The 16,209-nt window shown below is 39.0% G+C and overlaps 1 protein-coding gene across 1 annotated transcript in view; it reads right to left on the bottom strand.

Annotated features, from left to right (window-relative positions):
• Positions 1-5,834: 5,834 nt before the first annotated feature.
• Positions 5,835-16,209, bottom strand: part of LOC124406479 — a 49,021-nt gene continuing 38,646 nt past the window's right edge. Inside the window, exons 4-7 of the mRNA XM_046881905.1 lie at positions 9,074-9,127; positions 6,371-6,491; positions 6,007-6,323; positions 5,835-5,911 (exon numbers count right to left, since the gene is read on the bottom strand). Of these exons, the coding sequence (XP_046737861.1) occupies positions 5,835-5,911; positions 6,007-6,323; positions 6,371-6,491; positions 9,074-9,127 (569 nt within the window). The remainder of the gene's footprint in view (positions 5,912-6,006; positions 6,324-6,370; positions 6,492-9,073; positions 9,128-16,209) is intronic.

Here is a 16,209-nt window from a genome sequence, read left to right as displayed (position 1 = left end):
TATCAGTCCTTACCGATAGAGTAAAGTGTCACTGTTTTTTATTATTATCACTATTTACCGACAGAGTAGAATGTCACTGTTTTTTACTATGATTAGTCCTTACCGATAGGGCAAAATGTCACTATTTTAACTACTGTCACAGCTTACACAGTACTGACGTGAAAATGTCGCCGTCAGCGCACTTCTACATGCAATGCCGAACACAAAAAAAAAACATTTCTTGTCTCATGCTAGAAGAAAGCCAGGAAATGTATTCTTACAACAAGTTCTATAAGTTAAAACTATGACCGTTGCGTGAAATAATTGCATGTGCACATACTGAAAATTTGGAATTTCAAATTGGTGAATCGAATATGGCAGTTGAAAATTCTAGACAAGTTGCTCGACTTCCATGAAACTTGGTACCCAGGGGTTTTTGAAAACGCTAGTCACGTGTCATTTCTTCACAGTAATTGAGATATGTTTTATTCATAATAAAGATTGACGTATTCCAAAAAAATTTCATACCACAGGGTTGGTGTGTTGAGGAAAAATAATAAATATCGGAATGTCGTGTTTCTCAACTTATCTCTGCCGTTTTAAATAATTAATCTCAGATTGAATTAGCTAAAAGAAAGGACCGTATCGAATATTTAGAGTACGAGTACATGTAAAAGCGAGTCTGCGCGACAACTTTCCTGGTAATATTCATCTGGCATGATACGAATGTCGAATGGTTCCTGTGCTATTCTCAGTTGCGTATAAGGGTCGATTTCAATAATTGGTATGAAATGTCGTCCCACCGTCGTTAGGGAACACGGCTTTGGGATTCCGGAAAGGAAGGCGAGGGTGGAATGGATATATTCGCGAAGTTCAAGACAAGGACGTAACAAACCTTGAACTTTAAACTTTAAACTCGGGTGAAACAGTCCAACTTTTAGCATGGCTCTTTTACCTTTGTTGTTACCACTTACATCGAGTATTACGGAGATTCGTTCAGTCCACGACCCAAATCGCTTAATTGTCAAAGTTGAGATATATCTTGCACTCCCTTTTCCCTCTTTTCCTCTCCACCCCTCTACTTCTTGAGTTTTCACCTCGACTTGCACGTTCTCATCGATTCAAGTATCGTAGTCGGATGCATGAATTGGCAGGATCAACTTTGTCTCTAATTTCCTCCTCCCTTGGCTTCCCTTGACGCATTTGTACAAAAATTTTCGGTACACGACCTTTGACCTTTTGTGCCAATTAGCTGAGATCGTGATATTCTTGTATATCTACGCATGAGTGTACAGTTTGAGATTGAAATTTCTATTGTTTGTTTAAATTGAAAAGTTTTAAGATAGGAAAGAAGAAGAGGAAAAATATTCCTCCCAACGAACCCAAGACAAGTGTGATAGGGAAAGCATTATTTTCTTGGAAATTCATGATCCTCCTACTTTTATGTATATTAGCTGGCACGTACAAGCTCGAATGAACGAGCTCCGTTGACCTCAGCCATGGAAATTAATCGCGTTTACTTTGCGAAGAGCTTGTTTCACAAGCTTTGTATTATACATCGCTGCTGTCGGCCGATAGTGGAAATGATCCGACCTCTGCCACACAGAAAATGTAAAATTTTTTTAATCAAGATGCATCCGTCATTCAAAGAACTTTAGATATACAAAAAATGAAAAGAGAAAAAAATTCTTGACGATATTGGCATAATATTCCTTCATCAATTTTTATTATCCTTTAAGTCACTCATCTACTCCACCATTATTCATTGATTTGTTCATACGTTGACTCGACCACGAGTAGGAATTTTTTTATACTACTGTAATATTAGATTTGGATTAAATTATTAGTCTTAGATTCAAGAATAACTACCGTGCTTAGCAATAATAATAAGAGGAAATAAACCTACTTCTCATAAAAATCCTATTTCCCATATTTTCGTCCGAATATCTCGTCGAGTGTTACATATCCGTCAGGTTCTATAAAAATCCTAAGACTCGTGTCGGTTGTTTGCAAGGGGAGCTTGATGACGTCACGTCGTAACCACTTTGGAGATCATGACGATCCAGGGTAAGAAATGAGCCTTTCTTACTTTATCTTAAAGCTCCTTCTGATGCTAGTGACGCTCTTGGTTATTGGCGATCCTGTGCCTCAACTCCTGCCTATTCCCTTCTTTCTCCCTCGCCCCTGGTCTATTTATCTCTTTCACTCCCTCGCCCTCTCTCACCCCCGAGCCCCGAAGGCAAATGGCTCCCTGACGAGTAGGCTCGTCAGATCGCGGACCCCCTCTGATCGCGATTGAACCTTTTTCCCGGTCCTTTCTTTCTTCGCAAGAGCCCATTTTCAAGGGGTGTAGTAGGTACTACGCCTGTGTAAGCTATGTTATATACATATGTATATTAGGACCTTGAAGGTTGCACCGCGTTCGAAAATTTAGTCGGAGCAGTATACGTCTGTCTATGAGCCTGTGCCAAGACCATGAATAGCTCGATTGGAGATTTCCTGAGTGAGATTCAAAGACGAAAGCATCTCCAGTCTCCCGACAAATTTCTTCACACGAAAATTAGATATGATGCTGCATATTTCTACATTATGTTTCTAAAATATGTTGATCTTACAACCAAGCACCGGCGGAAGAGATAACGAGGGGTTACTTGCCACTGTAATCTCGTGTACATACCCCATGTAATTTCATGTAATCTTCGTCATCTCATAACCTCACATAATCAGTGTGATCTTTGCAATCCATTTTAATCATATAATCTCAATTGTTATCCGTGCGATGTTTGCAATCTCTATGCAATCCCTGAGATTTCACTGAACAGCTTGTAATCTTTATAATTGCTATCATTGTAAGCAATGATTACACAGAAATCCAAAACTCCAAAACTCTTATTACAATTCTAGAGGTGAAAATTGAACCTGGAAATGTTCATTCGATTTCAATAGAGTCAAGACGTATTCATTCGTTGAAAAGAGCGTTGAAAGATTGCATTCCGGATTTGCAGATGCTTTGAGAGATAACTCTTCACAGGAAAGTGAAATTGAAAACCCTTGAAAAGAATAATCAATCTAAAGTCTCGAATCTGTAGAGATAACTATAATCAAAGGTAGTTAATTAGGAAACTTTCAAAGCGATTAAATAACGACCACGTAAAGTTTGTTTGCCGGCACTCAGTGAGAGTTGTACTAATCAGAGCTTACAAGCGAGTGGTTAGACGTTAATGGATGAGCATTAGAAGTGACGGTTGACTATAACAGTTCGCTCGGTGTAGGAACAAGAGATATTCAGGATTTCGTTGTTAAGTAGTTGTTATGCAACTCGACAACCCCATTAAGCTTCAAGATATCCGGAAGCCGGCGTGTTTACTGCAGGAAGGAATCAGTGCCGAGGAGAGGATCCAGAGGGTGCCCAAGTCCTGCTTCCAGATTTCAGATTTCGAGGAGGGTGTCGCGTTTCCAAAACGCGGACGATATACGCTATTTAGCCGTAGACGTATCGGAAATAATTCAAAATGGAGAGCTGCAGTGTCCAATGTGGCCGATGAAATTATGGAGGCAAGAGGTCGAGGCATTGGCCAGAGGTCCCGGAACTCAGAATTGAATTAGTACCCAGAATACGGCCGTGTTTATTCGGGCTGATGGGAGTCGGCCAAACTTCGGTGAACGACGCTTATATAATTCGATGTTTACCTCAAACTTGGATGTTCCTCCTCTCCTCGTCTTTCCTGATCGCTGCAACCGCTGTATAATCCGTCGCAATCTTACCTGGGTTACAACAACGGACCGCATCTCTGTACTGCCTCCCTTGTAATTAAGAAAAATGAGGAAAACCGTGATCTCGTACTATGAGAAAGTGCACGAGAGTTTTTTTTTTAGTGAATAATTTAAAGTGCAGGTGGTGTGACTTTGTTGAATCTAAATTTCGCGCGAGTAATTCGTTGTCAGGTTTAACTCAAATATATTTGGATCCCATCGATCATTTGAAGGGAAAAAAGAAGAAGAAGAAAAATTCTAATACATCGAATAAGGAACTGCAGATCTCAAATTATCTTGTCACTTTAAGGGACCTCGCACATTTTTTTGAATTTTTGACATTGTAGCTTCTGCTATTAGAAATCAATTAGCTTTACATGTATCTCAGAGTAAGGATGTCATTTCGTTCAAGTCCACTGTCATCTAAAATGACACTGCTGAAGATGTTTCGAAAGCTTTCCATCTTTTGCTAATGGCATCACGTAACTTCACGCTACTTCAGCTTACAACGGATAACTTGATGTGATTAAAAACAGTTCATATGACTTTATAGAGAAAAAGATTCGGCCGAATCATCTGAATCATGAAACGTCAAATGAGAAATTTAGTTACAGCAAGTTTGTTCGACAAAAGATACCTATCAATAAATTTTTCGTCGACCATCGATTGATTAATTCAATAGATTCTTTTTTTCGATGTTCAAATACTATATCTTCTCAGATGACTTGAAGCGAACGGAAATGACTGTAGGTAAATAATTAATTCAGACATGATTTCAAACGTGTTTAGGTAACTAATTGAAGTGACTTCAAGTACATGACTAATTCGCATGACTGTGCAAGAATTCAAACGATTTCACAACGTCAATTTCAATACAGAAATGACTTCACTTGAATTCAAATGAATGCCCATGCCCTATGGCTTCAAGTACCTTCAACTAATCTTGCGCAACTTCAACTGATTTCAAGTGAGTTCAAAAGCCTTCTCACCGACGTCAAGCATGGTTAAGCCTGCGGTATAAGCCCCTTGTAACCTAATGAGCTGTGGTGAATAGAAGTGTATCGAACTCAGCAGTGTGCTGATAAACAACACTTTGAAATATTCGAACAGCTAAACGTATCAATGAAAGCAACATTTTTTCTCGCCCCTACTTGAAAAAAATGCTGTACGTAGTAAAAAACGTAATCTTTAGGCAATAATTTTTCTTTTTTTTCTTTGTATCACAAGTTTTTCAGTTGGGGGTGAAGGAAAACATGGCTTCCCATTGAAACACCTCGATGTAGGTCCGTGGTTGTGAAGTGAGATTTAGAAGGTTAGTCGACCAAAAGTCTGTACTGTGTATTAATTTTATTAGGAGATAGTTGTGCATTGAGTATTTATAAAATTATTATATACGATAAAAAATACTGAAATTATAAACAAAACCTTAGAGGTATTTTAGAAAATTTATGCCTTTCCGAAGCTCTACGCGTGGTCGTGGAAACCGAAGTGAGGATGAGGATTTCCTATCCGTGGTCGTAATTGAATCAGTGCCTATAGCGTGTGGTAGTATAAGGTCCATGTAGAACGGATTCAGACGCTGTTATACACCCGGGATGGATATAGATATGAGATTGATAATAAGTTGAACAGACGTTCATTAACGAGACGCGTTAACGCTGGATACTGAGGACTCGGAACTCGATTAAGTCTCTAATTTATTAGTTGGTAACTCGAGTAGGTAGCCCCAGAGCAGAGTTTCCGCCTGGTTGCACGTTCTGTTGTTAATTGGGTCTAGCTCGGATTCAACGGAGGAAAAGAGGAGAGAGAAAGAGAGAGAGAGAAAGAGGAACAGGGAACGAAGGAAGAAGTGCCAGAGGCTGCGGGGAACTCGATGCATCCTGGGCTCACTCCCACCGGAAAAGGGAAGGGAGAAAAATATATAGCACAGCCCTTAAGTCCGTCAGATTCATAAAATGGAGCCCAGTTTAATCAGTCCCGCTCTCCAGGTCGGAGGAAAATAAAGCAAAAGCTATTTAAGTCGATATAGATGATTAAAATTTGTCCGTTCTTCAGACGAATCGTTCCGCAAGTACAAGCTCTTTCTCTTCGACTAAGTGCTGTTAATCTCTCGCCAGCGATTTTTTCTTTCGCAGATGAGACGATTGACCAGAACGATGATTTGCGAAGGGATTTTTGTCTTCGAAATATAAGAGAAAGAAAGAGATAAAGGGAGATGGAGAGGAAGGGTTGAGGGTCGCTAGCCGCGGGCTGGGACTGCCGCAAGATTTTGACGGTAACCAGGAAAGAGGACGACATTCTCAACGCGGAAAGCCGAAGATATTGTACAACAAATGGAGCACTTTATCTCCTCGCTTTCTAGTCCTCCTCCCCCTTCTCTATTCTTGAGGTATATTTTGCGGGGGGCAGCGAATCTTGATATGAAGTCCCCGCGACACTTTCGCAATGGAGAAACATTCCTCGCTCTAAACTTCCGCAGAGACGCCATATCTTTTCTACTTTCCACCGGGAAAACGTGCGGTACCATAAAAAATATAGCCCCTTGGAGCATTTTGGAATGAGAGAATAATCCGAATGGTTCATTCTCCCTTCTGCGGGATTTATCAGATGTCTAGTATTCGCTTTGTGCAATACTTACACATGCGAACTGTCAATGCCTGCGCAATTCTTTATACGTAGACGCTTGTCAGCGCCATCAGTAGCCCAAGTGGAAAAGCTCACACCCTTACTAGCGCCGCCTATGGTCGGCGTTGATGGGTCTATGGTCGGAAGAGTTGATGCGTGGAAAATTTGTACATTAAAAAAAAATGAATAGAAATTTAGATAGGCTTTTTGGAACCGAAAAACAATGCAGTAATGGAAAATCTAAATTTTTTTAGTCAAAATTGAGAGGGTTCAACGGTCGAAAGGTATTATACTAGAATAAATTAATTTTAAGTGACTCGAGTTATAGCTTTCGAACTTTCGTATAATCCTTTTTCCTCAGTTCAGAAAAACAATAAATCATGGATGTTGATTCTTCAGGCTTCATTCACGAGGCCTATGTGGATAAAATAACGCATTGAGGTAAACACCTTGAAAAGCTACACAGAGGTGAGAGAACACAAACAAGTACCTAAGGAAAAAGGAAGGAAAGTTGGGGGAGATAAGGAAGCAGGGAAACAATCGGGATTTGTGTAGGACTTGTTTGCGAGGGTTAACCAGGTGATTAAAATCCCGGCCGTGAGTTTCGAATGAGATTTTATCATGCACATATACGGTACGTGTGTACAACGCAGGCAGGACCGAGTAGAAGCGGTTCTCGCGCGTCCCTTATTATAAAACTTGACCAACTTTTCTATTGTTGAGAAACTTTCCTCGTATATATAAATCTGAGAGATAACTCTTAATAACTCTTGGCTGAGAATTGTTGAAAAGTAAAAGCCTGCTGCTGCGAACAACGCAGGAAGCCTTGCACGTACTTTCTCTACCATTCCGCAATTATTCCTAGAGCCATGCTGACCACGCTTCAAATTTAATTACTTCCCAGTTTGACGTGTTTCTTTAATTCAATTTTCAACTCAACCTAGTTTTTATTAATTTTCGTTTTATTGCACTAATGACGAATCAATGCCTTTGCAATCAGTTTAATTTTTCATCCCTACTCTAAAAGAAAAACTAGTTTTAGTATTTTCAGCAATTTTCTTTATCCCATTGTGTTGAATTTTTTTTTCCAACAAAGAATTGCCAATTTCCTCACATTTTCATTAATAATTCAAAATTGCTTCAATTCGGAATGAACATAAATTTCAGTTCAACTTTTAATTTATTCTTTCAAAGTAGCCAATTTCGAATCTTAGCATTTTTATAAATCAAAATACAATGCAAATGCAAAATAAATCAATGCTGAACAATTCAATGGACGAATTGATGCCAGTTTCAAAATAATATCACTGCAAATCATAATTACAGTTAGCCGTTATTTTCATCGCGACTCAAACAACGCAAATTGCAAATTTTTTTCACGACAATAAATCGAATTCATCCAAAAAACTGGATGAAATTTTTGATCGAATAATTAAATTTTCGTGGCTCAACGTTAGATCTTCACTAGAAAAAAATCGTGACGTTTCTATTTTGTTTGTTCTGTTCACGTCGTGTCGACTGTTTGAATGTTGTTTCGCTAGTCTGCGGCGAGTGCGAGAATCGAATGAAAATTGTTTGTGTCCGTTGGATATATGAATATAAATTATCCGTTGAAGTCGGTGTGAATTTATTGAAATGGATTTATGCTAAGATGGTGTTTCTTTTTTTCTTGCTTTCTTACGACTTCAGCTCCGTTAGTCATTCTCTTACAGGCACTCTTTATTTATTTTACCAGGACCGTCATACGTTACGCAACGTGTCTGTACTTATGTGAGCTTACATACTTGATGAGAAGAAAAATCCGAAAAGTCGAAAATCCCCACACATATTACACATACTTTACAGCTTGTCTATCCATAACACTGAGGTGAAATATTTCCCTATTACCCTGGAAATTTCCCTCGTATACAACAACTCTTCATGGATTTTCAAGAATTTCCAGCTGGAAAATTTAAAAGGATTCTGAAATTGATGCGTTACTCAAATTTCCCAACCTCGAGTACAGCGCGAGTTCCGAATACCTGGGACGCCGCTGTTTCGCTGTTAAAATTTCAATCCCGACGACAAAATTTTTACATTCATTTTGAAATTTCACAATTTTTTACCAAGTATTTTCTTTTCTACTTGAGCTTATTTATCGATATTTGTACAAGCAGGAAAATTTTCTTCCACCTTGCATCATTTAGCATGAATTGTGATGACTCGTACAGTACAACATCCAAAAGACAGGATACAGTATTTTAAAATACAGCAATATACGTGGGAGCGTTGATGATCAATTTTTTTTTACGAATCACCCGCGCTAATTCGGAGGAACAAAGACTAAAACGCATAAATCCCAGAACGAGGGGACTTGATACAAAGTTCGCAGAAGCGTGAAGTTCAAATTGGTTTATCTGTCCTTCTATTTCACGTTTATAATCCATCGGTTTTTCTCTTTTCTTCACTCCCTGTCTGCTTTTTACGGCCCTGCGTGGTAAATATTATTAAACCACCCTCAGCGCTGCCCGTACCCCGTGAATAATCATTAAATTCGTACGAGGGGTTCGGAGTGATAAAATAAAAGCTGAAAAGGCCAATCGATGCAGATCCATTAACCCCGTCAAACCTTTGTAATTAACTGTAAAAATGGACGATCAGAACTGGCGCAGGGGGGGAGGGGGCTTAGATGAAAGAATACAGAAATAGAGGTTGAAAATTCGAATACAAAACTCACCAGTTGATGTCGTCACCTGGACTTCTGCCGCTTGTGCAGAGTTGAAGAGATTATCTGTAACAGAAAATTATTTCTTCAATAAATATGAGGAGTTGGAAAAATATAAATATATGCTATCATAGTGATCACCTAATGTTGCCGTATATTTAAATTTAAAAAAATCTTTGTTCCAAATTTACAATTTACACCACGAACCAATCACTTTTAGTTCAACTACGCATGACGTAATTATTTAATATTCACAAGAGGATTCAGTATCGAACTAATCGATGTGATAATTCTTTTTAAATTAACTAACGATAGTTAATCAGAGATAATTTTCACCACAGAATGAAAAAGAAAAAAAAAATGAAACAGCAACGATGGTAACAGTTTTTCAACATGTTTGGAAGTACCTCACACTATTTTTTTTTTTTTAAAACACCCTAGAGTTGTTATCGTTGGTGTTTTTCGACTTTTTTGCGTTCTTTGTCACTGCTTGTAAGAAAACTATCTCCTTGATGATACGTAGGCTCAACTTATTGACCCAAACCTTCGATAGAGGGTATACAGAAAGCTCCTTTTAGATGTCTGATATCGACCTGGAACCTTTGTTGCGTGTATAACGGTCTCGAGTTCCTTTCAGCGAACGTCCGAACCAGATGCGATGCCGTAACATGCATGGAAACTTGAAAAGCTACTCTCAATACCTCAGTTTATTTTATTTTATTTCATTCTAATCCTCTCGCCATCGCGTGGCTTTGATACCTTCTGCAGGTTTGCCGGTTCAAGTTCAACGCTGCTCCCAATCTCATCCTTCGCGTCTCATTTTACACATCGCCAGACCAGCGGCAAAGTTTTCGCGAAGAATATGTCGAGAGAAAACTGTGAACTTGGGTTGAACGATGAAATGCGCATGCGCAGAACAATGGAATTCTATTGGTCAGCGAGATCATACAGCGGTAATATTTTTTCTGCAAGGCAGGGTAGCCAATTCAGACGAACCTGAATATGAAATATCAAACTCTCCCGCGTAAATTGGTGAGTGAATTGGAATTCTGTTGTCACGATGATTCGAATCGCTGCATCAACTATTTCAAATCTGATTCCCCAAAAAATATTCGCTTTATCCACATAACTTCCACGTGTCCCGCGTTCGGCAGCTAAAGCTCCTGTTAAGGTGGCCAACCTGTGCGATAGATGACAAAGGTCACGCACGCGCAACCGGACACTCAATTTGCTAAATTCCATCCTTTCCTCTCGGTATATTTTCCGGAGGGTGGTATATACACGGGTTTTGACGTCATAGTTGGAACTCGATTAAAGGACGAATTCAAGATGGGTAGCAGGTACCCTTTCGATCAATTTTCAAGCCTCGGTGGAGTCGAGGGTTTCCTTCATCGGCCCTCTCTCGGGGACTCGAAGAAAATAACTTGTCGACCCAGCATCGAACGTTTATATCACCTCGCCCTCTCCGATTCCTGCACCCTATAACCTCCCCACTTAAATACGCACGTATTCGACTGCCTATCAGCCTGCCGTTTACTCCACAACAGTGAATAATAATAATAATAATAATAAATGCCTGCCTCTAACATCTCGTTGTTTTTTTGTTTTTTTTTCTTCTTTTTTCTCTTTAACTTGATTTTGTTTTTATTACTTCATTTTACTCGATCCCTTCCATATCGGTATCAACTACGCAGTGACTGCCTCTCTCGTTGACACCTAACAAAATAAGTACCTTATTTACAAAGAGAATGTAATTACGATGCATGGGTACTCATCATGACTTGCCTGACTTCGGGTTGGGTCAGGTTAGATTTTGCTGGGGTTAAAGCTGCAGGGACGCGCAAACTCCGCGACCCTTTAATCAATTTTACCTTCTGCCGCATGGAGATAAATCAGGAACGGTGGAAATGTTCTCAATTCTATGAAACGCACAGCCGTTGGTATCCAAGGATTTCACGGTTTTCGCTCAAACCAAAGTCGCGGAGTGTCTGCGATACTCTGTGTCTAATCTTATAAGAACTTGGAGTCATGAAATTAAAGCCTTAGACCAAAACACCTAAAACGATCAGTTTCTTACACAGACATAATTTTATAGTTACGGTAATTAAAGTTGTAGTTACGGTTAACAAAGAAACTTAATAAATGAGTGACAGATTTGCCATTTTGGTGCTCTGAACTACGTAAGCGTAGTACCAGATACTACGTGATACACATGGTACCTGTCACCATAGTCACGTGGTAGCCACTGCCATGGGACATTGTAGCTAATACCATATTCACGTAGTAGCGGTTACCATACCTACATAATTTCCGAAACTGTGCACATGGCCTTGACAACTATGATATCGTCTACCATGCTGTGAATAAAAATAAGAAAAGACGTTATCGATGATATAGAACTTGGCTGGCTCACAAAGTCCCATAATCTTTTTATGAAGCTTCAGTCATCGATTCAGAGATTACGTACTTGACACAAAAAAACTGCTAATACTTATTCACAAAATTATGCATTGAAAAAAAATTGATGGAATTTCAAAGTAACATTTTTAAATAAAAATGATGGTCTGTATTATGGTGAATAGGAAACTCGAGTATGTATCAATAGTGACGAAGACAATGTACCATAGTACCAGTTACTATGTAAACGGTAATGGTAACTACATTTTCAAGTGTTGGACATTATAATGCATAGTTAGAACTACTATACATGCACATAGTGCCGATTACCATTTTACCGTTATATCGTTAAATTGGCGCCATTGCCAAGGAACATTTTTTCATTGTAAGGACAAGTCAATCGAATCACCCCCTAGTAAGTGAATAGTAAAAAGAATCACCGTAATCTTTTTCCCTTTATCTCAACTGTGGAATATTAGCGAAAAGTAAACAAATGTAAAAATTAAAAATGGTACATCGAGTTGCCGGTAAAGAATAAACGAGGCTCTACAATCCGATTATTCTTTTCTTTTCCATCTGATTCGCGCCCCTGTAGATCGACCAATCAACCGATCCATATATGGTTGCAGGTGTATATACGAGGCTACGAGGCTACGAGGCGTGTCTTTCCAACCATTTGTCAGAATACCTCGGGGTTGTCTGATCGGTAGGAATAATTTCCGGCACCGAAGCAAAAAGCCGTGGCATCACGGATGTCTGACGTGAAACTATGAGGGTTTAGGGTGGATATTGAGGCGAAGCAAAGGGGTGGAAGTGGAAGTGGAAGTGGGTGTTGGGGGTGGACGGAGACGCGGTGCTAAGGAAAGGACGAAGATGGGAGAATGTAGGAGGCGAAGGCATGTGTAGATCGACGTGTAAGTGTGCAGGAGGCGAATGCCTGCAGCGCAAGCACCTTCGATATCAGCCCAGCTGCCTCGCAATATGACGTCGAGCCTCAGCGCCTTTCGATGTTTCGCTCCCGCCTCCATGCCCCATATCAGGGAGTAAAAACTGATTGGATCCAAAACGTGAGGGCCGTGACGAGGATCTTGGAAGAAAGAGCCAAGGCTGTGCCGAGGGATTCTTGTTTCTGGAGCGGGTATATTATGCCTAAATCCCTGCGTGCTACGCGAAATTACGGGACATTACGACTGGCGTGAAATGGAGGCGGGGAGGGATGAGAGGAGAGGAAAAATTGTGTCATCGTCGTGAGATTATCGTGCGACTCTTGAAAATCAAGGATTGATCCGTTCGATCCTGTGAAACAAAAACACGTGACAGAGACAAAATCGTTTGAAAAATCTCTACCCGCATGTGTTATTTGGAATGTGAAGTTAAGAAGCTTCAAGATTTATTTTCATTAACTATTTTCTCTAGCTCCGCAATAGTAAAATTTTTCTTTTGCCTGGGACAGGATTTTTTTTGTTTTGCAAACCTCGAAATTATTTCATCATTTTTCAGGTCCAAGTACAATGCGTGAATTGTCGATTGTTCGGCGAATTAGGTGTGAATCGTCCTGTAGGTTCTTCAACGCTTCGCCAAAATCTGCGAAGGGAGAACATCACGGTTGTTATACAAAGCCGGGTAAATGGTTGTCTAGACGCTGGCTCGCAGGCGTGTAATGATTCGATTAAATTAATTCCTCAAATAAGAGTAGGTACGCTGCTCTTGCGTGCATCCGTGAATTTCAACACGTGTCTGTATGGGTACAAGTAGGTACCAGCTGCACGGCTGCCTAGATTAAATCTAGGATACCCTGTACTCGAATCTCTCTATCTCTCTCTCTTTTTCTCTCTCTTTCACTCTGGTCCCGAACAACTCGAAAATGGCTAATTCATTCATGCAGGCTCCGACTGGAAAGAGTTTTTTAATTAAAAAGATAGGAGGCAAAAAGAATCAAATCATTTGCATAGTAATGAAAAATTTCTACACTATGTTGTTCAAGTAGCAATATGTCGTCGATTAAATTATCGTTTCAAACGATTTTACGAATGACAATTACTGATCGGATAGTATTTTTGAAAATACAGTCAACGCTTTGAAAAACTGGAAAATTAAACAGCTTTTAAACATTTAAAATTTATTTTCAACAGTCATCGTTCAGGAGATTAAATCGGTTTGCCCAAAATCAGTACTTTTTAGTCATTTCACTACAAGCTATTTGTTGTATGTGTAGTAGTTATCGAATTATTATAATAGTAAACTACGGAAATCTGTTTGCAAAGACATCAGTATTAAATACTACAATTATAAGCAAAGACTTGGATATTGATGCTTCATTTCAAATACCTTCAAACTTGTAAAAAAATTGGTCGATTCGTATGATGGTCCATTTGATTCGTAATACTATAATTTTCTCTGAATTTATTAGAAATCTTTATCTTATAATTTTAGAATCTTTAAATATTTCATTTGATAACGTCGCACTGATATTGATTATCATCAGCAATTGAGAATATTAAATTTCCTGCTGAGAAAAAAATAATTCTGTTTCATTCATTTCGTAGACGATTGCCCTTTGAATAACACAAATTCCATCGTCGAGTGACATCGGACAAATTTCCTAAATTTCATTTTATCAATTTACAAGTCATTTGAATCGAAGCATCGATATCTAATTGTTGGCCTATCATCCAGCATGTTGTATTTTCGTATTTTCGAAGTGATTCCCATAACTTGCAGTTGCAATAATTGAATAAACACTTTATGCACGACTGTCTTTTAATAAAAATTTTCGGCTAACCAGCTGCCTTAATTTCATCCTGCACTTTGATACATCGGTAGTAGCAAACATCGACTACAAGAGTTGAAGCATCTAGGTCAGACTAAATATAAGTATGAAAAATAAATAAGGAAACAGGAATAGCACTGAGAATGAATAAATCAAAGACGAAAAAAAGGGATGGCGAAATGAAAGATTAAAAAAGGAGTTTCAATCTCGCGATTTAATCTCCGACTGTATACATATAAAGTACATAACATGTATACATGACATATAATGTTTAAATACCGCAGTGTACGACTCTCTGGCAATTTATTATCTCCCATTGCACGGAGTTTACATCTGTGGAAATCAATATTAATATCGTATCGAGAGAAACTATCCATTACTGCGTTATTTGAAACTTCGTTTCAATATTAATTAAAACGTGATACGATAGCTTGCTTTACTGATTAAATAATTTCATTAAAATATCGGCTAGTGTACGGTAGTATTGAGTATCTGTATTAATTTTTTTACTTCCAATTTAGCTCCCCACTTTATTTTTTGGTGCCTTTAATTGTCATGCAAATGGGACCGGGTGCCGATTCTATTCCAGGGTTAAATGGACCGTCGTTTTACGTTTAACCGCGGTAGATGATCAATTATAAAATGAACGGTGAAGTCGGGGGAGGGTTGACACTTCCAAGCGTTGCGAGGAGAGGAGAGAGAGGGGGAGAGAGAGGGAGAGAGAGAGAGAGAGAGAGAGAGAGAAAAGGAAAAAGTCCCGAGGTTTTCTCCCCGCGAGGAATGATTACCAAAGAACCGAATGCAAAGCGAATGAACATAAAGAAGGTGGGAAACCATGAGAAAGGGGAATCAGCAGAGAAAAGAAAGGAAGAAAAAAAAGGAGAGAAAGGTACCAAAAAAATTAAAAGTTCTGAGAAATTAGCAGAATGAAAGAAAGAAAAAAAGCCAAAGGGTAAAAGAGAATAGCGCAAGAGAAGAGAAAGAAAACGAACGAGATATCGTTGCAAGGAAAGTTAAATTTACTTCGGGAAAAGTTTAACCGCATACATTTAAAAATTGGTGGTTCAACTTGGGCAATGCCGGAAACTTGTAGGCTATGTCGGATTATGTCTTGATGCGGGATCCTTTGAATATGTATATATGTAGTACGTATACACTATACATGCAGTTATATGAACCACATGAACTGACACTTATATTTTCATGGCATGCAGAGAATGCAGAATCCTAATTGCTGAAACTTGATTTGTTAAGCATAAGATTATGGACGCTTTTCTCGCGATAACTTCTAAACTGTTTTTACAATTTTCATGGAGTTTGAATGAATTTCATAAAAATCGATTATCGTATTTTTGATATGGGTTTGAAAATTCTTAGGCTATAGAAGAATTGAAATAGTTTTTGAAAGATCTTCAATGGTTGTACTGACATAAGAAATATTTTTGATGAATTAAGAAAATGTTATGGTAAACCATCTACAAGGTTGACGTGGAAAGCCTCGTTAAATACAAAGTGAATTCCTAAAGACTGCATGGCCAGTTATCTGCTAATATTCAATGCACATGCGCCGCAGTAATTCGTGACTAGTTATTTTCCAGGATGACGAACCGTCACAAATTCGACAACTGTGAAAAATTTTCAGGTTATAAATGTAACGGTTGGCCATCCTGAGAATAAATTACTCTTGGACTGTAGCACGTGCGTGTAAAATTTTAGCAAACGACGAAGCATGCAGTCGTTACGAATTCACTCTATAATAGATTGCCAAAGGTGAAGAGCGGGAAAGAAATCCATCTGGAATGCATGCGCACATTGGTACCAACACACGCGCGCAAGCTGTACACGTTTCTCATTAACGTAGAGCCGCGCGTTTCTATTTTGTCTTCTCCTTTTTTTGCCAATTTCTTTTTTCCTTCTCCCCCTCATTTTCCGCTCCGCGCCCTTCCCAGCCCCGTTTCCTGACACTCTTTTACTCTCGCCT

Source organism: Diprion similis, chromosome 6 (assembly GCF_021155765.1).
Source record: "Diprion similis isolate iyDipSimi1 chromosome 6, iyDipSimi1.1, whole genome shotgun sequence".
NCBI classification, from domain to species: domain Eukaryota; kingdom Metazoa; phylum Arthropoda; class Insecta; order Hymenoptera; family Diprionidae; genus Diprion; species Diprion similis.
Note: the sequence above shows the minus strand (reverse complement) of the source record. Positions and strands in the feature narration are given on the sequence as shown.